General features: G+C 40.8%; 1 protein-coding gene and 1 non-coding gene across 2 annotated transcripts in view; both read left to right on the forward strand.

Moving 5' to 3' along the window:
* The first annotated feature begins 800 nt into the window (after positions 1–800).
* Khdc4 (KH domain containing 4, pre-mRNA splicing factor) overlaps positions 801–23905 on the forward strand; it is a 28401-nt gene continuing 5296 nt past the window's right edge. Inside the window, exons 1-10 of the mRNA XM_034500023.2 lie at positions 801–918; positions 1375–1594; positions 4782–4910; positions 5216–5295; positions 8206–8258; positions 8557–8720; positions 10988–11199; positions 13262–13322; positions 14329–14386; positions 14617–14870. Of these exons, the coding sequence (XP_034355914.1) occupies positions 881–918; positions 1375–1594; positions 4782–4910; positions 5216–5295; positions 8206–8258; positions 8557–8720; positions 10988–11199; positions 13262–13322; positions 14329–14386; positions 14617–14870 (1269 nt within the window). The 5' untranslated portion in view covers positions 801–880. The remainder of the gene's footprint in view (positions 919–1374; positions 1595–4781; positions 4911–5215; positions 5296–8205; positions 8259–8556; positions 8721–10987; positions 11200–13261; positions 13323–14328; positions 14387–14616; positions 14871–23905) is intronic.
* On the forward strand, positions 9067–9194 carry LOC117707971 (small Cajal body-specific RNA 4). Its single transcript, XR_004606709.1, has one exon.

Here is a 23905-nt window from a genome sequence, read left to right on the forward strand (position 1 = left end):
ATGTAAACACACAGCCCTCAGAGAAGGGGATTTCATAACTTTTGATTTTTTAATCTCCACAATGACAGCTCTTAACTTATTTATTTAGCGCCTCTCTTTCTTTATTTTTGCGTGCCTGTGCGGAGATCAGAGAACAACTTTCCTTTGTGCTCCAGGGATCGAACTTAGATGTCGTGTTTCTGCTCTAGTGCCTTTGTCTGCAGGGACATCTCTCCATCTCTAGGTTCGGTTTTTTAAAAGCTCCACCACGCTGGGCAGTTTTTCTTCAACTTTACTGTTTCATAACAAGTTGTCCAAGTGCCTATGATTTTGCCAAGATCAACGCTATGCTCATGGCCACAAGAACAGAGGCCTTGAAGCAGACTGGAGCTTCACACCCCAAGGGAAAAAAAAAAAAAGAGAGAGAGAGAGAGAAAGAAAGAAAAGGAAGTTGTGCAAATGACCTTTGGAAACAATCATTTCCTTTTTCATAAACTGAATCGAGAAGTGCGCTGAAGTCGCAGGAATTCTCTTCTGCTACAGCCTGGAGGCTTCACGTGAACAAACAGAACTCGGAGAAAGTCGGATTCATTTTCTGACTTAGAGATGTCTTCCCCGCGACTACCTTGCCCATAATAAAAATGGATTTCTCCTAGCCTGAAACCCGCTTTCAAATCAAGCGCAGCAACCATTTTTATTAAGGGCAAGGGAGGAAGACAGAGTCGTCCGACACCCCTGTTCCAAACGCTTTAAATTACCGAGGGTCCAATTGGAATCGAGATTCTTCACCGGAACCGCCCTACCTCACGGCCGGAAGAGGCTGTGCGTCAGCGCGTTGGGGCGGAAGTGGCGGGAGGGCGGTGGTGGGTAGTTGGCGGGTGGTTGACTAGAGCTGGCCGCCATGTCCGCAGGGAGCGCGACACATCCTGCCGCTGGCGGGTAAGGCCTTCGCGGGCCAGGCCGGGGTAGCGAGCACGGGCCGGGCAGGGAGGCTGGCGAGGCTGCGTGTGGGGTGGACAAGCCCTCAGGTAGGACGCGTCCGTACGCTGAGGCCGGAGTTCTGGAGAGAATGTTGAGCAGGCCTCGGGCGCCCGGAAAAAGGCCGGTCGCGGTGCGAGGGAGAAGGGAACTCAGAGTGTTTTAGAAGGGCGAGCCAAGGAGAAGGCCAACGCGAAGCGTTCCCTGCCGAGCTGAGTCTTCGGCTGGAAGTGACTGGAGAAGAAACGTTTCGTAAGGGGATCGAAAGACGTGGGAATGTGGGCAGTGTAACTGAGTTTTAGATAGGAAATTCGGTCATGTGTATGGATCATGACAGGCAAAATGGAATAGAGTCGACTAAGGGAACAACACAAAGGAAGGCTTTGGGCCCCAGTATTTTCCTTTTCCTACCTGTAGGCGCCGCAGCAAATGGGATCAGCCGGCTCCAGCTCCGCTTCTCTTCCTGCCGCCAGCGGCCCCAGGTGGGGAAGTCACCAGCAGCGGGGGAAGCCCCGGGGGCGCCACCACGGCTGCTCCTTCAGGAGCCTTGGATGCCGCCGCTGCGGTGGCCGCCAAGATCAATGCTATGCTCATGGCCAAAGGGAAGCTGAAACCATCTCAGAATGCGGCCGAGAAGGTATCCCGAGCGCTAGACGCTCTGTTCTTTTGTAGGTCTTTTTTCCCCTCTTCACCTTTTAGTTAGTTTCGTAATCATTGGGGTTAATGAAGGTGAAAACGGTTACAGTGAAGATCACGTTTTGGAGTATTTAGATGATACCTTATTAAATTGTTCTTGTAAGGCAATGGGCTTTGGTTTTTGTTTGAGACAGGGACTCTATATACGTAGACTAGGCTGGCTTGCTTCTGAGACGCTTCTGTCTCCCAAGTGCTGTGCCCCATCATCACATCCTGAGGTCCAGGCAGTTTTAATTGGTGTAGTTACCTTGTTTTGTTTTTTGAGACAAATCCGTGTAGTCTGGGCTGTCCTGGAACCGTGGTCTAGCCTCTAACTAATCGAGAGAGACCCGAACTCATGGAGTCTCTGCTGTCTATGACCCTGCCAAGTGCTAGGATTAAAGGCATGAACCACCACCAGCCGGCTGGTCTTGTTTCTTTTATGAACTCGTTTTTGTGCTTAGAAACATAACTCAATTTTTTATGGTTATTTAAAGCAGTGTGTTTCTGATACATGAAGTTCTGGTGTCTCAATTGTCATAGAATTTGGGGCTAGGCTATGTGAGGGACCTAGGGATTGAACTTAGTCATCAGGCTAGTCAGTAAGCATCTCTATGCTCTGAGCACCTTGCTAACCTCCAGTGAGTGTGTTGGTATGGCACCAGTGTTTGTCAGCAGGAAATGCTATTGCCATGGTGAATGTAGGAAGTCAGAGGATAGCCTTGGTATCAGTCTTTACCTTCCACCTGTTTTCATCAAGGTCTCTGTTTTCTGCTATGTCTATATGTCTTTGCCTCACATCTTACTATTAGGGGCATTGATATGACACATGCAAAATACCAGGCTTGGCTAATCCACGTGTTTTGGGAATTAAAAGTCAACATTCTCACGCTTGTGTGGCCATCACTCAGGAGCTAAATATTTTTTTAAAAAATATGTCTAGTAGCTGGGCAGTGCTGGGACATGCCTTTAATGCCAGCACTCAGGAGGCAGATGCAAGTGAGTGAATCTTTCCCTGTCTCCAAAAAGGAGGAAAAAAAACCCAAGCAGCAAAAAAAGTTCTCTCTCATTAGATCAAAAATACGTATTTTAATGATTAAATACAATTAAATATGAGCTAAAAATGGAGAAATAAGTTGTGCTTTGATCTCAGGCAAGTTGAGAGTATTATTTAGTTATTTTAGTCTGTTCATAGTGTAATTAAACCTCCAAACTGAAGCTTTGTTTTGCCATAAAGTATAACAGAATATTTGTAAAGAAGAGTTGAGGTGCTAGAGAGCTGGTTCAGGGGTTGTTAAGTACTGACTGTTCTTCCAGAGGTCCTAAGTTCAATTCCCTGCAACCATATGGTCGCTAACAAACCATCTATAACCGGATCTGATATCCTCTTCTGATGTGTCTGAAGAGAGCAAAGGTGTACTCACATAAAGTAAATAAACTTTTAAAAAAAAGAAAAAAAGAAAGTTGCATAAATTCAGCTTCCTACTGCTTGAGTGAGGTGTATGGGTTGTTGTGTGTCTTCTTTTTACCATTTTACTCCATAAGTAGTCAACAAATTGATCTGCTATGTATTGTAACTCTGACCTTTAATTTATTTTCTCATCTGTAGTTTCTATAATACCATAAAACTTTATTAGGTGGCTGGAGCGAGCTTGGTAGAATGCTTGCTTATCACATCTCTGAGGCCATGAGTTCTGTCCCTAGAGCACATAAAGTGGACACAGTGAATGGTCCATCTATAGCTGCATAGCAAGTTTCAGACCAGTCTGGGTTTCATAAGAGTCTGGGAGATATAACAAGACCTTGTCTAAAAACCAAAAAACCAAACCAACCAACCTAAGAAACAAAAAACACCCAAACCCCAAAAGATTTGGTCATTTTGTTTTTGTTTCTTGGTTTTGGTTTTTGTTTGTTTTGAGACAGACTTATCTATAAAATGCTATATGTCCTGGAACTCTACCAGGCTGACCTTGAACTTACAGAGATCCTCTTTCCTCTGCCTCATACTTCCCCCACAGTGTGCCTCCCATGCTCTGTCTCCCTGGTGCTAGGATTAAAACTAATGGGAACTTGTAAAATTAAGTTTCTTTTATGTAACTTTATTACTATCTTATGGGTGTTTTTGCCTACATGTATGTGTGTGCACTATGTCTATGTCTAGTGTCTGATTCCTTGAAACTGAAGGTCATAGATGATTGTGAGCTATCGTGTAGGTACTGGGAACTAAACCTAGGTTCTCTAGAAGAGCAGTGAGGGGGTCCCCCCTCCCCTTGTTTCTGTATATCCCTAGCTGTTTGTGAATTCTCTATAGACTAGGCTGGCTTCAAACTTAAGAGATCCACTTTACTCTATCTCCCAAGTGCTGTGATTAAAGACATCCACCATTACACCTGGCTGAAGGCAGTGCTCTTGACTGTCAAGCCCTGTCTCTAGCCACTACTTGATATATGTTTTTTAAAATATTTTTTAAGGGGCGGGTGAGATGGCTCAGCAGTTAAGAGCACTGACTGCTCTTCCAGAGGTCCTGAGTTCAATTCCCAGCAACCACACAGTGGCTTACATCTGTAATGGGATCTGATGCCCTCTTCTTGGGTGTCTGAAGACAGCTACAGTGTACTCATATAAATAAAATAAATAAATCTTACATTTTTTTTTTTTGGTTTTTCGAGACAGGGTTTCTCTGTGTAGCTCTGGCTGTCCTGGACCTCACTTTGTATAACAGGCTAGCCTTGAACTCAGAAATCCGCCTGCTTCTGCCTCCCGAATGCTGGGATTAAAGGTGTGCGCCACCACCCCCCGGCAAATCTTAAAATTTTATATATATGTATAAAGTTTATATGTTTGTTTTTTAACTGAACTTTGGCCAATAGATTATGCATGACAAGTGCCTTTACTGACTGAGCTTGCCACAGTCCTATGTTGCCATTAAAGTGAAGTTTTATTTCTTTTTTATACCATTTATGAAGAATGTCCAGATGAAAAACATTTAGTTGGTAGGTGAAAAAGAAACCAAAACCAAAAACAAACAAACAAAACCCAGAAAGTAGGTGGGACTTGAGATAGCTAGCTGTAAATGAGACAACTGAGACCATTTTTAAAGCTTTTAATTTTATCTATCTATTTATTTATTTATTTTTCTATTTTTGTAGCTTCAGGCCCCTGGCAAAAGCCTTACTAGCAATAAAAGCAAAGATGACCTGGTGGTGGCTGAAGTAGAAATCAATGACGTGCCTCTGACATGTAGGAACTTGCTGACACGAGGACAGACGCAAGATGAGGTGTGTGGGAATGGGGCACTGTGGGGAAGGTGGAAAGGTACTTCTGAACACAAGGATTCCTGAGTGGGTGTGAGTTTCACTGACAGTAACAAAAAAGATGTGGGTGACTTCTCTCTTTGGGTTTGTTACAGTCAAAATTTCAGATAGAGGACAGTTTATACTTGGTGAAATGAATGGGAGACGTAGTCTTCTCTTTGACTGAAATACCTTATACCACATTATCTTTTTAATTTTTAAGTTTTATAGTTATATGTACTTGTGTCTTAGTGCGTGTGCACCTTTTAATAGAACATATCTTCTTTTAGATCAGCCGGCTTAGTGGGGCTGCTGTGTCAACTCGGGGACGGTTCATGACGACTGAGGAGAAGGCCAAAGTGGGACCTGGGTTTGTATCCTATGGTTTGGGGATGGACAGGATGTCCATGTCTTGTTTGCTTTTCTTAGGTAACTTGTGCTAAGAGTGTTTGGTACTAGCTTGAAGAAGACTGCTGTTAGATTTCATTTTGCATTATTTTAAGGATAAAAACCATGAAAGTTTATAATATGACTAATACTTAAATATATTTTGTGAGCTAGGGAGATCTCTCAATCTCCAAAGTGCTTGCAATGAAAGTGTGAGGACCTGAGTTATTTTTATTTATGTGAGTACACTGTAGCTGTCTTCAGACACACCAGAAGAGGGCATTGGATCCCATTACAGATGGTTGTGAGCCACCATGTGGTTGCTGGGAATTGAACTCAGGACCTTTGGAAGGGTAGTTAAGGGTGCTGTATAACCACTGAGCCATCTCTCCAGCCCTTAAGTTTCCCTTCTGTTAATTAGTATGTAACATCTCTTTATACTGTCAGTTTTTAGACAGGGTCTCTTGAAGCTCTGACTGTCCTCCGACTAGATACATAGCTGTTTGTGACTTTTAAGAATCCATTTCAAAAGTCCTGGAAGCGGGAGGGGGGAGACTATGTAAGTTTGTGCATGTAAGGAGGCCACACGTTGACATTGGGTATTTTCTGTCACCTACTTTGTTTCTGAGACACATTTTCTCACTAAACCTCCAAGGCAGCATTTTGATTAGACTGACTGGCCTGTGAGCCCCCAGGTTCTATCCTCACTACAGCGCCTGGCTTTCATGGCCCTTACATTTAGGTCCTTATGTTTGTGACAAGCTTTTGTCACTCTGAGTCATATCAGTAGCTCCCTACTCTCTTCTTATATGTGTACAAGTGTGTAAATCCCTGTACAGGCACGTGGAAGCCAGAGTATCTCTTTTTTTTTTTTTTTAATTATTTCTTGTGTGTATATGAGTACACTGTTGCTGTTTTCAGACACACCAGAAGAGGGCATTGGATCCCATTACAGATGGTTGTGAGCCGCCATGTGATTGCTGGGAATTGAACTCAGGACCTTTGGAAGAGCAGCCATCTCTCCAGTCCTAGAGTATTATTATTATTATTATTATTATTGGTGGTTTTTCGAGATAGAGTTTCTCTGTGTAGCCCTGGCTGTCCTGAAACTCACTCTGTAGACCAGGCTGGCCTTGATACAGTATCTTTCTTTAGCTTATATTTTTAGGTAGTCTCTCACTGGATTCATAGGCACAGGTACTTGAGCCTGGCTATTTTGTGGGGTGCTGGGAATGTGAATCAGATGCACTTGCATTCACAGCAAGCACTTCTGCCTGCTGGACCATTTGACCAGCCTTCTTAAGTACTTTTTTAAAAATAGGGTTCACTTTGTAACCCATTTAGCCTCAAACTGATGGTAATCTTTTTACCCAAGCCCTTTGAGTGCTAGGGTTATAGTTTTGAACCACCACACCTGGCTCTTATTTTGTATTTTTAATATATGTATTTGTATATATTTGCTTGGCTGTCTGTGCACCACATGTGTGGGAAGTCCACATGCATGTAAGTCTCCAGGGACCAGATAGGAACCAGGTGGGAATTAAAGTATACAATAGTTTATTCAGGGCATGGGGAAGGGAGTGAAGAGGGTAGTTGAGGCAGAGAAAGGCTGGGGGCTGGGGGGGGGACAAAGTAGAGGAATAGAGGCTGGCAGTGATCACGTGGAGAGAGGGGGAAAGGGGTGAGCGAACAGAGTAGGAACAAGAAGGCAAGAGACCAAGAGTTAGTCTGCTCTTAACTGTTTATCTTTCCAGTCTCTATTTTGTTTGTTTGTTTGGATGGTGGTTGTTATTTTGTTGTTTTGTTTCTTGAGACAGTTTCTTTGTAGCCCTGGTTATCCTGGAACTTGCTTTATAGACCAGGTTAGCCTTGTACTCGGGTATGCCTCTGCCTCCCAATACTGGGACTAAATGCACTGGCCACCATGCCCAGTTCAGTCTCTTTTTTTAATTTTAAGGTATTTTTGCTGAGTTTCTGAGGCTGATGTCAAACTTGTAGTTCTGTCCCTTAGGATTACCTAGGATTAGAGGTATATATTACAAAATCCAGCACCAGTTGATCTTAACAATGAGAATCTTTGTAGTCTGACATTTGAGAGGTGGAGAAAAGAAGATTGCCAGAAGTTTGAGGCCAGTCTTGGGTAATAAGGAGACTCTGCCTCAAGAAAGAAATAGCAAGAAAATTTGAGAGTAGATTTCTGAAACTGGGGCTTTTCTATTTTGTTTGAATGGGTTTGTTAAGAGTCTCATACCTTAGCCTGGCTTTGATGGCCATGAACTTCAGGTACTCCTGCCTCTATTTCACATCACAAGTACGTACGGTATACCCAGTTTATCCAGTGCTAGGGATTGAACTAGGGCCGAAAGCGTGCTAGTCCAGTGATTTCCCCAGCTGAGTTCCATTCCTACCTACTTCCTCAGTCTGTGTTTAGAAATTAACTGACAGCTCCTTTTAAGTCTTGCAAAAGGTTTTGATCAGTTGGGAACCAGCCTTTTTTGTTTTTTTGTTTGTTTTCGAGAGAAGGTTTCTCTTTGTAGTCTTGGCTGTCTTGAAAATTCCCCTGTAGACCAGGCTGTCCTCGAACTCAGAGATCTTCCTTATGTCTGCCTTACATCTGCTGGGATTAAAGGTGTGCGCCACTACCATCACACAGCGCAGAAAGCAGCCTTTTTGTGTGTGCTAAAGGCAGGCTCTCTATGGGCCTCAGACTCATTAAGTAGGCCAGGCTGGCTGAGCAGTGAGCCCAGGGGATTCTCTTTTCTCCACTTCTCTTGTGTTAGGATTACATCCTTGGCTTTTTAAAACTGGGTTTTAGGCAATTAAATTTAGGTCATTTCTTTTACCAACAAATTTCCCCAGCTCTGGGATCAATCTTTCATATTTCTTTTTACAGAGATCGTCCATTGTATCTTCATGTTCAGGGACAGACACGGGAGTTAGTAGACAGTAAGTAATTTTTGGCTTCAGTGACTTCTTGCAAAGTACAAAACTGACAACATCACTTACTGTCCTTGATTAACTGCTGTTTATGAACTTTATAGAGATGGGAGATGCATATTTATGAAATTTGAATTGAAGTTTATATAATGGTGCATTGGAGATTAGTCAACTCATTTGGTTTATTTATCGTGGTGCTAGATCTCAAACCTAGGGCCTCATGAAGGCAATGTAACTACTCTGTTGACAGAGCTGTATCTCCAGCCCCCTTGTGTGGTCTCTTACTGTCTGTAATTTTTTTCCCTAGGAGCAGTAAACCGAATCAAAGAAATAATCACCAATGGAGTGGTGAAGGCTGCCACAGGGACAAGTCCGACTTTTAATGGTGCAACAGTCACTGTCTATCACCAACCAGCTCCCATTGCTCAGCTGTCCCCTGCTATTAACCAGAAGCCTTCCTTCCAGTCAGGAGTAGGTTTTGGCAAGAGGTTGTCAGTGCTGTAAAAGTGACTTTGTCCAACAAAGTCACTTTTACAAACAATTCTGAAGTTCCACCCTGAGAATTACCGGCTCTTTTATTTTTATTTATTTATATATATATTTTCTTGAGGCAGGGTCTTTGTTCTGTAGTTATGAGTGTATGGGCTTTGGAATTAAGTATGTAAGCTATAAGTAATCTACAATATTATGGACCAATACCATGTAATATAACATCTTCATATTGATGGGATTTTAAAATGGAGGGGATAGCTAGATTAAAAGGCATTCAGATTGCATAGTGTGAAGAAAGTCATAATTTGCATTTGAAAGCTTGACAACTGGAGGACCAAGAAGGCTGAGTCTGATGAAGCAAGACTTTGCTGATACACTCCTCCTAGACAAAGGGGTAGAGAGAGCAGCCCTTACTGGAGAAAACCGCAGGGCTCACTGTACTACCCAACATTTTCCAGCGCTCTTTACTAGTTTTTATTTAATTTAGCATAAATTTAAGAGAGGTGGGTATGCTTAATCAACACTGTATTCTGGTGTGTGTGTTTTATTTACGTATCTTGCTGACTAGAGTAATTATTTTGTAGGTAAGATAGTTACATGAAGAGTTTTAGGTTTTGTGGTGTTGATTCGGTCAAGCAAGGCTTAAAATATGCTAGGCAAGTACTCTGCCCATAAGCTCCATAAGTTCTTCTCATGTACCTCAGACTAGCCTCAGTAACCTTGACTTCTGATGTTCGTTCCTCTACTTCATGAGTGCTAGAATAAGTGCTATCGTACTTGTATTTTATGCAGTGCAGGGGTCAAGCCCAGGGCTTCATGCATTTTGGGCTACCACTCTGCTGACTGATATATTCCCAGCTCCACAAGTTTAAGCCTTCGTTATAAGACCCTTCATTACAATAGGGTCTTAGAGAAAGACCGGTATGTGGTGGCATGCCTTTAATTCTCTGTGTAACAAAAGATGACCAGAAACTTGTGGTCCTGCTCTTGCACCTTACACGTCAGGAATTAGCACATGCTACCATGTCCTATTTATGTGGTGCTTGGCAAGCACTCTACCAGTTAAACTACATTCTTACACACCAGAAACTCCTTGAAACCTGGGCATGTGGTGTTTTCTAATTAACATTGTGTTGCTATGACAAACACTATGACCAAAAGCAACTTGAGGAAGAAAGGATAAATCTCAGCTCTTAAATAATCCATCATGGATTATAGATCGCTAAGCAGGAACTTAAAGTATAAATCACTGCAGGACTGTTGCTTACCGGCTTGCTTCTCCATTTCTGCCTTTTTCTCCTTTTTAATATATCTAAAGTGTTCACTAAGATGGTTTCTACTTATCCTGAATCAGGTGCTTTCAGTGCTGATTCCTCCTGTAGGAGCATTCTGTCAGCTTTGCTTTTCCTTCCGTGGGATGATAGGACATTTAGAGTAGCCAACACACAAGAACTGCTTTTTGTGCACAGCTAAAAGTCATGGGGATTTGATATCATCATGGGCAGTTTATACCCATAATGTAGGAATCATTTCCTCTTGTGGAGAGAGATGAGGGAGAGCCTTTGTGAGAGGCATGTTCTTACAGGAAGATTGTCAACACTGGAAAGCTCAGCTACATGCCCCACTGTTCCCTAGACATGGTCTCACTATGTAGCCTTGGCTGTCTTGGAACTCACTATGTAGATAAGGCTGGCCTCAAAAATCTGAGATCCACTCTACTTCCCTAGAGGTGAGGTTAAAAGCATGTGTTACCACGCTGGGCTTAGCTACTTTATTTTGTTTTTAGCACAGTTCAAGACCTACCTGCCTGGATTTGGGTGGTCTTGGCCAGTTAACAATCAAGAACATGTCTTGCAGGCAGACCTGTAAGCCAGTCTGATAAAGGCAGTTCTTAAAAGTGAAATTTCCTCTTCCCAGATAAGTCAAGTTAACAATATTAGCACTCACAAGTCAGTCCTTAGCCAACTTGGCATAAAAGATACCACTATTGAACCTCCTTAGGAGGCTGAGTCTGGAGGGTTGAGGTTATGGAGCCAAACAAGGCTTTGTAGTGAATTTCAGAACAGCTGAGCTGTAGCAAGCAACACCAAAAGCCAGTCTTGGAGATTCGGATAGAAATTATCAAGGGTCCATGTAGAAGTGGTTCTAAGTCTATAGAGGTTACACTACTTTGTATAATAGTTTCTACAAGATTATTGCATTACTGTTTTTCTCTTACTAATCAGAGTGCTCTGTTCTCTTTACAGATGCATTATGTTCAAGATAAACTATTTGTGGGTCTAGAACATGCTGTGCCTACTTTTAATGTTAAGGAGAAAGTAGAAGGTCCAGGCTGCTCTTATTTGCAACACATTCAAATTGAAACTGGTGCCAAAGTCTTCCTCCGAGGCAAAGGCTCAGGCTGCATTGAGCCAGCGTCTGGCCGAGAAGCTTTTGAACCCATGTATATTTATATCAGGTATGGATAATACCAGAGGACATAACAAATCCTCAGTAATTACAGCCTGGAATGGTTCGTTGAAAAAAAAGTGAGAAAATACATTAATGATGTGAAATCTGATGTGGTTAAATCCTCCGATCCTTGCATGTAGATGTGGAAACTGGAATCAGGATTCCAATGTCATTTGTAGCTGGTTTTTGCTACTTTGTGGGTTTTTCTTATTTCTACTCTTTATTCCCCCAGTTTCAACCCCTAATAGCAGATAGGAGAAAAACACACACAGAGAGATAAGAATTCTTTAAATCTAAAGTCTTTCCGTTGTTTCATTGACCATGGCTACTAGCAAAACATAACCAACCTCTCCCTAAAGGACCAACACCAATCTGCCTATCAGGGCTCTCGACTTTATATACCCTCTGAAAGGTTCCCAGAATTCCAAATGTCACAGAAACCAAGCCTCTGCCAGAGCACAAGGCTAATCAGGCAGCTGTTGAAGACTCTCCGAAGAAGCCCCATAGTTTCACTCCTGGGATTAAAACAAAAACACATTTTTATAATATTTGTTCTTTTTAAAAAAAAAAAAAACAAAATTTCAGAATTGTCTCGACAGTCGTTCTTGTGTTCATAATGATTATGAAGCCTGCCTAGGTCTCTTGAGACCACCTCAAAAAAAAAAAAAAAAACCCAAAACCTACATGAAGAATTAAGAGAGATTGGGAGGGTAACTTTATAATTAGTTAATAAAAATAACTAATGAGTTATTGGAGCTGGGGAGCTGGTCTCCCAGCTGTGAGTGCATGCTCTTCTTCCAGAGGGCATGAGTTACATTTCCAGTGCCCCGTTGGCAGCATACCAGTCTATAATTCCAGGCCCAGGAGATCCCAGCACCCACTTTTTGTCCCCTCTGGGCCATTTAATACACAGATCTATAGTGGCAAAACACCTATGTACATAAAGTACAAATAAGGGAAAATGTTTTAACAATAAGTTTTTAAAAGCTACATTAGAAAGGTTACTTGTGGCTTTAGCATTCAAATCTTTAGTTTCTGTTAGTCTGTAATTATAAAGTGTGGTCCTAAGGTTTGAACCAAGGGATTCTTAGGTGTTAGGCAAGCACTCTTTTGCTATTCTACCTCTCAGACCATGTCTATAATGACACTAATATAAACCTACACTGATGTTACTGTGGTGTTTGCCTGGGGGGTAGGAGAGTGGTATTTTCAAGACAGGATCTCTGGCTGGCCTCAAATTCAGAGATCATCTGCCTCTTGTCTCCTGAGTGCTAGGATTAAAGGCATGTATCACCACACCTGGCTAATGGTATTTTGTTTTAATTTTTTGGACAGGGTCTCATGTAGATTATAGTGATCTTGAATTCATTGAGTAGTCCAGGGTGACCTTGAATTTTCTGATCTTGTCTCTACCCTCATGTGCTGAGATTACAAGTGGCACTGGAATTAGTTTCTCTCTGCTCCCTCCTCTCTTTGTTTTATTTGTATTTGTTTAAATGTTTTGCCTACATGTATGTATATATACTTGTGTGTGTGCCTGCTATACGAAGAGGCCAGAAGAGGAATACTGAGTGACTGGAGTTAAGGAACGTTTTAAGCTACCATATAGGTCATGGGAATTAAATCTTCCTTTGGAAGAGCACTAACTGCTCTTAATTGCTGAATCATGTCTACAGTGCTCCCATTGTCTCTATGTCACATTATCCAGAGAATCGGTACTATAAAATATATGTAGCAGTGGTATATTAGTTATAACTTAAAAGACTTAGGTTGCTAGTGGAGATTGGGTAGGGAGTAGTAAATCCCTTTAATCCTAGCACATGGGGAGGCAGAGAAGGTGGATCTTTGTGTTTGAGGCCAGCCTAATTTACACAGTTCTAGGATAGCCAGAGCTACCTAGTGACACCCTGTCTCAACCAAACCAAACAGGCTTATCTTTCTGTTCCTATTCAAATGACTTCAGAGTGCTAGGTTTGAGCTCTAATGAGTATACCAAAGTAAGTGTGTACACTACCATAGAAATAAGACGCTGACTTTGCTCTTTTGATTTTGTGGTTTATTATTTGTAGCCATCCCAAACCTGAAGGCCTGGCTGCTGCCAAGAAACTCTGCGAGAATCTCTTACAAACAGTGAGTTTGTATGTTGCTGGTGATTGGAATCAGGGTCTAGGTACACAGTTGTGTATTCAAGCATTGACCTATAACCAGACTGGACTTTGACATGGTCTTTTAAAAAGCAAATTAAGATATTATAATTGTATTAAATTTAGTGAGCTCTCTGCAACACATGATGTGAGAGAGTAGATCAACATTAAATGTAGTGATGGTGACTGCTGACTAATTTTATGTAAACTTGACGCCATCTAGGGTCAACAGAGAGCAAGCCTCAGTTAAGAAAATGCCTCTCTAAGATTGGCTGTAGGCAACCTGTAGTGTACTTTTTTATTATTAATAAATTACCTATTTACATTCTGATAGAAGCTTCCCCTCCCTCTCCTATCTTCACTTCCATCCACGCTCTACTGTCTCCTCCCATGGATATCACCACACTTGGAATATCAAGTTTCAGGAAGACTAGGGGCATCTACTACTAAGGCTAGACAGTGCATCCCAGGTAGAGGAAAGGGGTCCAAAGGCAGGTAATGTAGTCAGAGACAGCCCCTGTTCTACTCGAGGAGTCTCACATGAGGACCCAGCTGAACACCTCTTAGACATGTGCAGAGGTCCTAGATCCATCCCATACATGTGTTCTCGTTGGCAATTCTATCGCTATGATGTCCTATGGGTTTAGGTTATTTGATTCTGTAGGTTTTCTTGTGGTCTCCTTGACCCCTCTGGCTTCTTCAAGTCCTTACTCCCCCTCTTCCACAGGATTTCCCAAGCTCTGTCTAATGTTTGGCTGTGGGTCTTGGAATGACTTTGTGTTCCAGATTGAGTAGTTTGGTTGTTTAGAATTGTACTTCCTGCTGATGTACTGAATTTATATACAATTTAGTAGTCCCTTTAACTATTGAATCAGTGCATCAGCGGAAACATTTTAATTCCCAGTTGCTTATCTTAGTATGTAATCATACTCTATAAACATGAAATCACTTGGGACTGGCCTTTATTAACTTTGTTTTACCCATTTTTCTAGGTTCATGCTGAGTATTCTAGATTTGTGAATCAAATTAATACTGCTGTACCATTACCAGGTGTGTATGGCTTGAAGTGTTAAGATATTTTGGTACCAATATTTATGGTTAGGTGTAATCCATGAGGTTAGACTGTTGTGTCAGGGCACTGGTGGTGGTCCTTTCAATTTAGGGTAATTTAGAAAGCCATTCTTGCCTCAGTGTTTATCTTCCTAGGTGTTGTTTAATAATCAGGTAAAATGTTTCATTCTGCTGCAGCTGATTAAACACTTTTTTTCTTCCCCCTTCAGGCTATACACAACCCTCTGCTATAAGTAGTATCCCTCCTCAACCACCATATTATCCATCCAATGGCTATCAGTCTGGTTACCCTGTTGTTCCCCCTCCTCAGCAGCCAGTTCAGCCTCCCTATGGAGTACCAAGCATAGTGCCACCAGCTGTTTCATTGGCACCTGGAGTCTTGCCAGCATTACCTACTGGAGTCCCACCTGTGCCAACACAGTATCCGATAACACAAGTGCAACCTCCAGCTAGCACTGGACAGGTAAGATGCCAGGATATGTAATTGTTGAACTTAGGGAAAAAAAAACTGAGGAAAGGGTGCTTTCTAGAAATTAATTACTATTCTGTTTCTTGCCCTGCCAACTCACTGAGGACTTTGGGATATATGTCCTCCCATTTCCACAGTTTTTAATTAGCTTCACATGTCCTGCTCCCAATTAGCTGTATCAAGTGGGGTCATTGGCAGACTTTCTATAAAGCACTCAATGACAAATGTTTTATACTGTGGGGGTCTACAGCCTCTGTCATAGTACTCTTGTTGTTGTACAAAAGTAGTAGAAAACACCTAATGTGGTTGCATTCTTTAATTATGATATGAGTGGCAGGTCAGTGTTAGTTCTTGCTCTTAGCTTTGTGGTCTAAAGTTCTCAAGGGCAAAGAGGCTGGCATACAGTGCACCCCTCTTGATGCTTGAAACTGAACAGGTCTTTTTTTCTTTTTAATGTGTATTTGTGTGTGTGTGTGTGCGCGCACACATTTATGTACCACATGTGTATTTGTACTGTAGCGGCTAGAAGAGGGGTCAGATACCCTAAATCTGGGGTTGCAGGTGCGTGTGAGATTCTAGTTGTGGTTTCTGGAAACTTAACCTGGCATCGCTGCAAGAGCACCAAGTGCTCTTAACCACTGAGCCATCTCTCCAGCCCATGATTATTTTTATTGTATGGATTGTTGTGTGCATGCATAACCACTGCACATGTGAGGAGGTCACCTGACTATGTGCAAGAGCAGAAGTGGGTTTTTTCTCTCCTTTAATCATCTGAGCTCTAGACTAAGTTCCAGATTTAGGTCATCAGACTTGGTGACAAGTGCCTTTCCCCCTGGAGACACCTTACCATTTTGTTATTTGAAGTGTTCTTATATAATCCATGCTGGCCTTAAATGCCTGAAATTCTTGTCTTCACCTCCCATGTGCTAGAATGACAACACTTGATATTGCTCAGCTCTGAGCTCTCTGTTCTCAGCAATAAACATTTCAGGACTGGGAAGAGCCCAGTCAGTCAATTACCTGTCACAGAAGTGTGAAGAAGCATGAAGATTTGAGTTTTAACCTATGTAAAAAAATCTGGATGTAGGACTGGGCATGGTAGTCCATACCTTTAATCCCAGCACTTGGAGGCAGAGGCCAGCAAAGGCTACATAGTGAAACTCTGTCTCAAACATTTAAAAAAAAAAAAAAAAAAAAAGTAAATCTAGGTGTGGTGGCATGTGTTTATGATATTAATGGTGGAAGGCAGAGACAGGTTGATCCTGGGGCCCTCTGGACAGCTTAGCTTGATTGAGGAGTTTCAGGTCAGCAAGAGATTGTGTGTCAAAAACAACAATGGGAGAAAAAAAACACACTGCCACCTCCAACAAAACCAAAAACAGCTCAAGGCATGAGAGATGGCTCAGTGGCTTTGAGATCTTGCCAAGGACCTGATGTTGGTTCCCAGTACCCATATTAGGCTTTCACAGCCACCTGTAACTCCAGTTCCAGGGGAGTTTCAACCTCTTTCTACCTGTGTGTGGGACTTTCTACCTGTGTGTAGCATTTGCTGTGTGTGTACAGGTGTCTGTGGATGCTGTAGGAGCTGTGATTAGCTGGAATTTGTTCTGTAGACCAAGTTGGTCTTAAACTCACTGAGATCCATGTGCTTCTGCCTCTGAGTGCTGGATTAAAGAAGTGTGCCACCCCCAACAGCTGTAGAGTGCAGTCTGCAGAAACAGAATTGTTAAACAAGCAGGCTTTCCTCTTCAATGGAAGGGATATGCATGTTGCCTGTTTTCTATCCAGAAGGTTGTGAGTGGAAGTTTTAATACCTAATACCCAAACCAGGCAGTGGTGGTGCACACCTTTAATCCCAGCACTTGGGAGGCAGTGGCAGACGTATTTCTGAGGTTGAGGCTAGCCTGGTCTACAGAGTGAGTTCCAGGACAGCCAGGGCTACACAGAGAAATCCTGTCTCAAAAAACAAAAAAACAAAAACAAAACTAATTCTATTCTTTGGAGCCAGCCTTCATTTAAATCCCCCCAAAATCCTGAGCAATGCTCTTGAGTAAGTAGAGCCATGTTTATGATTATTATAAATCCTCACGCCCTAGGCTCTTACGGTCAATAGAACCCAAAGCTTTATTGTGATAATTGTTATCTGGAAACTTTTCCTCAAAGTTTGATTGTGTTTATGTATGTAACTTATTGTAACCTGTTGAAGATAGCTAAGGCATGTATAAGAGACAAATGTCCAAACTTTCCACTGTGCTCAGAACTGTCCTTATAGTCATGCAAAGTACAAATGCTTTACTTTTTTTGACTTTTACAAGCAAGAGCTTTATTACAAAGTAACTAAGTCAGGTATAGTTAATAGATAGTCCTCAAAAATCCGCAGAAACAATTTTTATCTGACATTTTAACTGTTTAATGTTTGATGAAAGCTAACTGTAGCTTTATCAGTTAAACATTAGCCTCAAAAAAATAAGAAATTTTATCTTTATTACCAAGACTTCATTTTTAAAATTTATATTCTTGGGCAACCTAAAATCTTTAATAATAAAAATGTAAATAGACTTAAGATGAATTTTAAAAAAAGGGGTAAATTAAAATCTAAAAGTAATACGTATTTCTCAAATTTGTTTGGAGGCCAAAGGGACTTAAAATTCAGTAGAAATTTTATTATTTGAAGGTTTTCTTCTAAAATCACTTTTTGGTACAGGCTAAAGTCTGTTCAACCAGACCATCTACTAAAGCCTTCCAACAAATTCTTCCTCCATGAAAATGTTAGGCTTTGACATTGTTTACATTTTATTTGATTTATAGTATCATCTGGATATATACTTTAATTCTTCCATAGAAAACACAATCGTTTTCTCCTTAAGGATCTATGATTACTTCTCAGGTACTTTTAAATAACCTATCACCTAGTAAAAAGCTCTTTTTGAGCTCAAAATCAAAATTGTCCTTAATTTTAAAAATCTCAAGTTTGGGGGAGGAGGGATTCAAGACAGAGTTTCTCTTAGTAACCAGGGCTGCCCTTTGACTCACTGTGTAGACCAGGCTGGCCTCGAACTCAGAGGTCCCTGTGCCTCTACCTCCCAGACCTGGGGATTAAATGTATGTGCCACCATTGCCCAGTAAAACTCCCAGATCTTAGTTTGATAAAGCCAGAAGTTAAAATCTTTAAAAATAAATGACAATGTTTTGTATGTTTTTAACTTTTATGCTTGCCCTTTGTATGATAAATGATCAGACTCTGGCAAGTGAGGTAATCAGTGGGCTTTGCGAAAGCCTCTCTGTTACAGCCACTGTGCTATACAGTGTAAGGGTATTATTTTAGTCCAAGCTTCTAATGCATACTTAGTAATGAATGGATATCAGCTTGACATCTGAAGCTATGGCTGTCTGTGTCTAGGATTTTTTTCTGCCATCAGGTATATAGAAATCTGTATTAAGATTTACTAAAGCCACACACAATGCCTTTGCATATCTAGTCAGCTATAGAGCACAGTCAAAGGTGTGGCGTGGGGCCTTGTGGGGCTCCAATAAAAATATTAATATGTCATATAGGGAATTATACGTTTTCCTTCTATGAGTCAATTACCACTAAAAATGATAATAGTCCAACTTGTACTAGCGAATGATTTAATAAGTTCACAGCTGGATTGTGGTGTCACATACCTTTAATCCTAGTGCTTGGCAGGCAGTGGCAGGCAGATAGATCTCTTGAGTTGGAGACCAGCCTGGTCTACACAGCAAATTTCAGGACAGGCAAGACTATACAGAGAAACCTGTCGGGGGGGGGGGGGGGGTTTGTAACTTATGAAGTATTACTGATGTTACTAAAATCTCTTACAGACTACAGGGTAAAGCTATTACTGAACACCATAAATACTTAATTGGCAAATTTTTAAATATTAAAGAGGAGGTAGGTGTATGTGACTGTACTCATGTATATCCCCACATACTATATTTAGTTATGCTATCTTTATATTTCATTGTAGAGGGAAAAAGTGCATGTGTACACAGAGAAGCACTAGAGAATTCAGGAAAAGTTAGATATTCAGAAGATGTATAACCTGTCTTCTGAGGTGCTGGAAAGAATGCAGTTTATAACCTGGTGATCCTTTGTGATCTGTCAGGCCTTACCCATATTCCTCATATGGGTATTACATTTGATTATCCCAGAGTTTTCTCTCTAAATCTTGAACGTTGCTTCTCAGTCCATAAAACCCATCATTATGGGACCTGTCACTTATAGTTTATAGTTTACACTTACAGTTTACTAAGTGACTTCTGTGTTATCTCAGGGCGAAGGCAATCCTGACTCCCACAGGCATTGTGTTTACCACAGTTCTTTTCCCTAGACCCTTACGGGGAGTGTTGTTTCTGAGTCAACAGTACCCTTTTTTTGTTTTTTTGTTTGTTTTTTGTTTTTTGAGACAGGGTTTTTCTTTGTAGTCCTGGCTGTCCTGGAAATCACTCTGTAGACCAGGTTGGCCTTGAACTCAGAAATTCGCAACAGTATCCATTTTTAGTGAAAGAAGCCATCTGGACTTTACAAAGAGTTTCTATGGAAACATGTCTTAAACTTTATTGTACATGCAGGATTGAGTTAATTGTCTTCAGGAAACTTTCCCCCAAATTGTGCTTTGATTTATATAGTTAAAAGAAACCAGATTCCAGAAGTTTGGCCCAGAACCTGCTAAGTTATGCTAGACCTATGAAGAAAGATTGCTGAGTTCATTCTTACCTCACCCACATTGTCTCACTGCTGGCTGTGATGCTTGCAGAGATCCTCACCATCCCCACATTGCCCTTTAAAGGATAATTCTTTATCTGCTGCCCCAAAGCGTTTTCCTCTAAAACAGTTCCCCAGACAACTGGAAAGTCCTAAAATAGGAACACCCCGCCCCCCCCCCCCCAAACAACAACAGCAAAACTTCATCAAGAGGAAATGCCTTAAGAGAAAGTAAGCCTTGCAGAGGCATCAAGACTAACTTGCCAAGCTGAGACATTGAGGTAACAGCAAGCATTCAATACAACTGACCCCAAGATGTTGTTTACTAACTTTTTTGCATGTCAGCTTGTATTGCAGAATCCAAGTGCTGTTTGTCAGGGGTGTCAGAACAACATCCAAGATTGGAGTCATGTGAGGAGACTTCTGACATCAGTTTCTTTAGAAACAGAATTATTGGATTATGCTTTCTTGCCCCTTCGAGGTGTAGTGATAGGAGTGAGTTTATATCAGATTATTCTTTATAGCTGGTTGTTATTAGTTCTATGTGTGGCTTGTCCTTGTAATTGTACACTTTACTCATGTGACTGCCTTTAACCCTCAGAGTATAACTTGTCTAATGCTTTGTATAGAGTTGGGTATTGCATGAGAATCACCTCATTTTTAGGTTCCAGTCTTCCAGGTCCCACTGCCTTTAGGATGGTAAACAAGTAGCACCCAGAATAGGGACCCGAAGTCAGCTCTGAGATAAGAGAGTAGAGACCCTCACGAGGAGGTGAGAATAATGGGACAGAAGCCAGAGAATGCTTTTCCTTGTCTTGAACTTGTTCATTGTATTTTAGAGAATGGAAGAGCACAGTATGAAAATCACAGCTATTCAATGGCTTACAAGTTGTTTATGATTATAACCTCTGGGATGGAACATAATCTAAAGGGATATTGAAAAGGCATATAAACTAGGAGAAAAGATCCCCATTCAGTGGGATCACTCAAGCATTAATTGAGACTGTTATCAAAGGACAATATTAATCAAGAGGAAAGAGATGGCTAATTCATTGAATGAGTATAAACTTGAATGATCAAGCCTTAAATTGTAAGAGAAACATAAAATGAGATATTTCCCGTTTAGGCAAAATTGAAAAGAAAAGCAGCTTGCTTCAATAGTATTCCAGTGACAGCTCCTTCCCCCACACACACACCTACACACCTACACACCCACACCTCAAGTGGGATTTCTCTGGGTAGCCCTTCAGTCTAGGTTGGGCTCCAACTCATAGAAATACTTTTGTATCTTTCTTCCAGTATTCTGTGATTAAAGGTGTGTGACACCACAACCCTCAGCTTCCTTATTTCTTCTTATTCTCCAGAATTTCATTTGCAGATTGCTAAGCAAGGATAGAAAGTTCTTATTCCACTGGTAAGATATGGGGTTACAGGTACTGAATTTGTGATTTCAAAGACTATCCAACTTTCCTCCCATTCAGATATTTATATTACTGATGGTTTATCTAAGTGTATAGGAGAGATTCATGGTCCAGATATTCATCAGTCTATCAATACTTTTTCCACAGTCACAGGGGGGGAACTAGATGTTTTGATTCATTATTACAGTTAGTTTATAAGCCCTTAAATATCATTTCAGATTTTGCTTATGTTGTAGGGTTATTTCTAGCAATAGGCTCATACTCACGAACACACTAACCTTGTTGGTTTTATTTCAGAAAGAAATAAGCTAATGCATTAACTTGCCTTATTATTAACTTCTACAGAAGAAAATTGGGAAGAAGTGTGCATCTGTTTTTGTAGATGGTTCCACTGAAACATAGATTTCTCTTCGCCTCCTCTGGCCTTGTCTGTAAAAGATAAAGAAAGATAGCAGATCTCTAGCTAAAGGGCAAAGGGAGACATCAACCATATAAAAAGTCATATGGTGCAAACTTTTAAGGCCCTGTGCACCAGGGGAGAAGTTATTCTATGAAACACACACAGAGCCTGTGTCACCAAAGAATCTTTCTGGCGGTGCTAGTTACTTTGATCTGTGTATCTGTGGGGAGTGCCTCTGAACATGTCTTTTGATGTAATGTTTCTCATACTCTTTACTTCAACTTGTAATTGGATGGATTCGTCTCCTGTAATGTTCACTAATGACTCTGTATTTATGACTGGACCTTGGGACCATAATAGAATCACTCATTCTTCTGAAGGGACAGTGTTTAATTTTTATATGGGATTTGAATCACTTCCCGTTTGAATAGGACATCATAACATTTATATTTCTATTAAAGGCACATATAGGTTTATGTTTTACAAGATACTAGACTACTAATTATATGGGTCAAGCTATTGTATTATCTTGGTTTTTCTGGTCAATATAACAATATAAACAATAGTACTGAACATAGTTTGGTTCTCTGTTCTTGGTGGCAGAGTATTTATTATACACGATACTTTTATGATGAGTTGACAATTAGATTTATCTACATCTCAAAACCACTATGTATATCCTAGTATTTAAAAAAATAAGAAAGGAGGAAGTGTAGGAACATGGTCCAAGAATGGGGTGTGTAAGATTTCTGAGTACTTGTGAGAACATTCCAAGAGTCTTGTGACCCCAGATTCTTCAAAAACATGGAATTGTTCTTGGATTATACTTTCCTGCCCCTCCCAGGTGTAGTAAATTTACATTATTTAAATTATTTATTAAATTTAGGTTATTTATTAAAACTGGCTATTGTTACTTGTTTATATGCATCTATAGGAAACATTTTTACCATATGAGACTTCTCTGTCACATGTCTTGCTCTTGTGATTGAACACTTTAGTCATGTGGCTTCTCTTAATGCAAGATATAAATTGTCAGATGCTCTGAATAAATTTGGTTATTGCATTAGATTTTAGTCCACCTCATTTACTGACTGCATTCTCCATGTCCCACTGTCTCTAGAGCGGTAAACAAGGGATGGGGTATAGAAAGCACACCTTTCTATACAATAGAACAATATCATGTCGCTTTGCCATGCTAAGGATTGTCTTTGTCCTTTTGGATCAGTTATCTGGATCAGTTATCTGGACAAAAGGTGGTATATACAAATATTTAATCACTTGAATGGTGGATATTTTGTGGGATTAATCAGTCCAGACACCATAATAAGTATTTTAGCATAATTAAAAGGATTCTTTTAAAAGTTTTAATAATGGAAACAATGGATGTGTAAAGATGCAAAAGGGGAACACCTGATGGTATTGCTTACAGAAGGTGATATTATTGTACTTAGAATAGTGATTTTAGCAGTGGTGTAGAAAAATAACCTCTGGCTGGGAGGTGGTGGCACATTCCTTTAATCCCAGCTCTTTGAGAGGCAGTGCTAGCTATCCTGGTCTACAGTGTTTGTTCCAGGACAGCCAGGGAAACAAAACAAAAGAAACTTTGGTTTCATGTGATACATGGCTATCAACAAAAACAATCTCTTGAACAATCAATTTATGGGCTCTTAAAAGGATATTTATATGTCATAGGAGTCACTTGTAAGCACTATTCACAAATATCAATGGATAAATCCACCTGCTCTTTAGACCGTCAAAGGTAGAGATCTTGCTACCTCTGTCTCTGCCTCCTGGAGTGCTGGGATTAAAGGTTTGTACCTCCACTTCCTGGCTTTCATTCTTAATCTCACACAGATGGTTTCCCTGCCACCTATGATGCTTGCAGGTACCCTTAGACCCAGCCAGCTTTTATTATTTCTTGATAAGGTTAACTCATCTCATTAAATCATACCTCATGAAATAGATAAGCCATATTGCTGTTTTATTTTCTGTGTTATTGATGAAGAAGGAAAGGTCATGAAAAGTTAACACTTTGGAGAATATGATTTAAGACAAAATCTTACTTTAATTCCTGTGTATAACAGTCTTAGAATCCAATTTTATCAAGTAAAGATGAAGTAGTAGTAGTTCAGTAGTAGTAGTAGACTGCATGGCCTTGTTTCTAATCCCAGGCACCATCAATAAAATAAATAACAAAATAAAATTTTAGGAAAACTTTGGATTTCTAGCCTATCTGTATATTATCTACAAACCTCAGTTGCAAGGGAAAGACACATAGTATTGGATTAATGGCGGTTCCTTCCATGTGGCCTCCTTCTAGTGACCCCATGCCAGAATAAACTACAGCCTTAAACCATTGCCTAGCCATCTACCTGTGAGCTATGAGCACTGAAGGTTGTACAGTTTATAACAAAAAAGGTCGTTAGTGGCTGGTGAGATGACCCAGCAGTTAAGAGTTATAAGGACCTTAGTTTGGATGACA

Source organism: Arvicanthis niloticus, chromosome 4 (assembly GCF_011762505.2).
Source record: "Arvicanthis niloticus isolate mArvNil1 chromosome 4, mArvNil1.pat.X, whole genome shotgun sequence".
Taxonomy (NCBI): Eukaryota; Metazoa; Chordata; class Mammalia; order Rodentia; family Muridae; genus Arvicanthis; species Arvicanthis niloticus.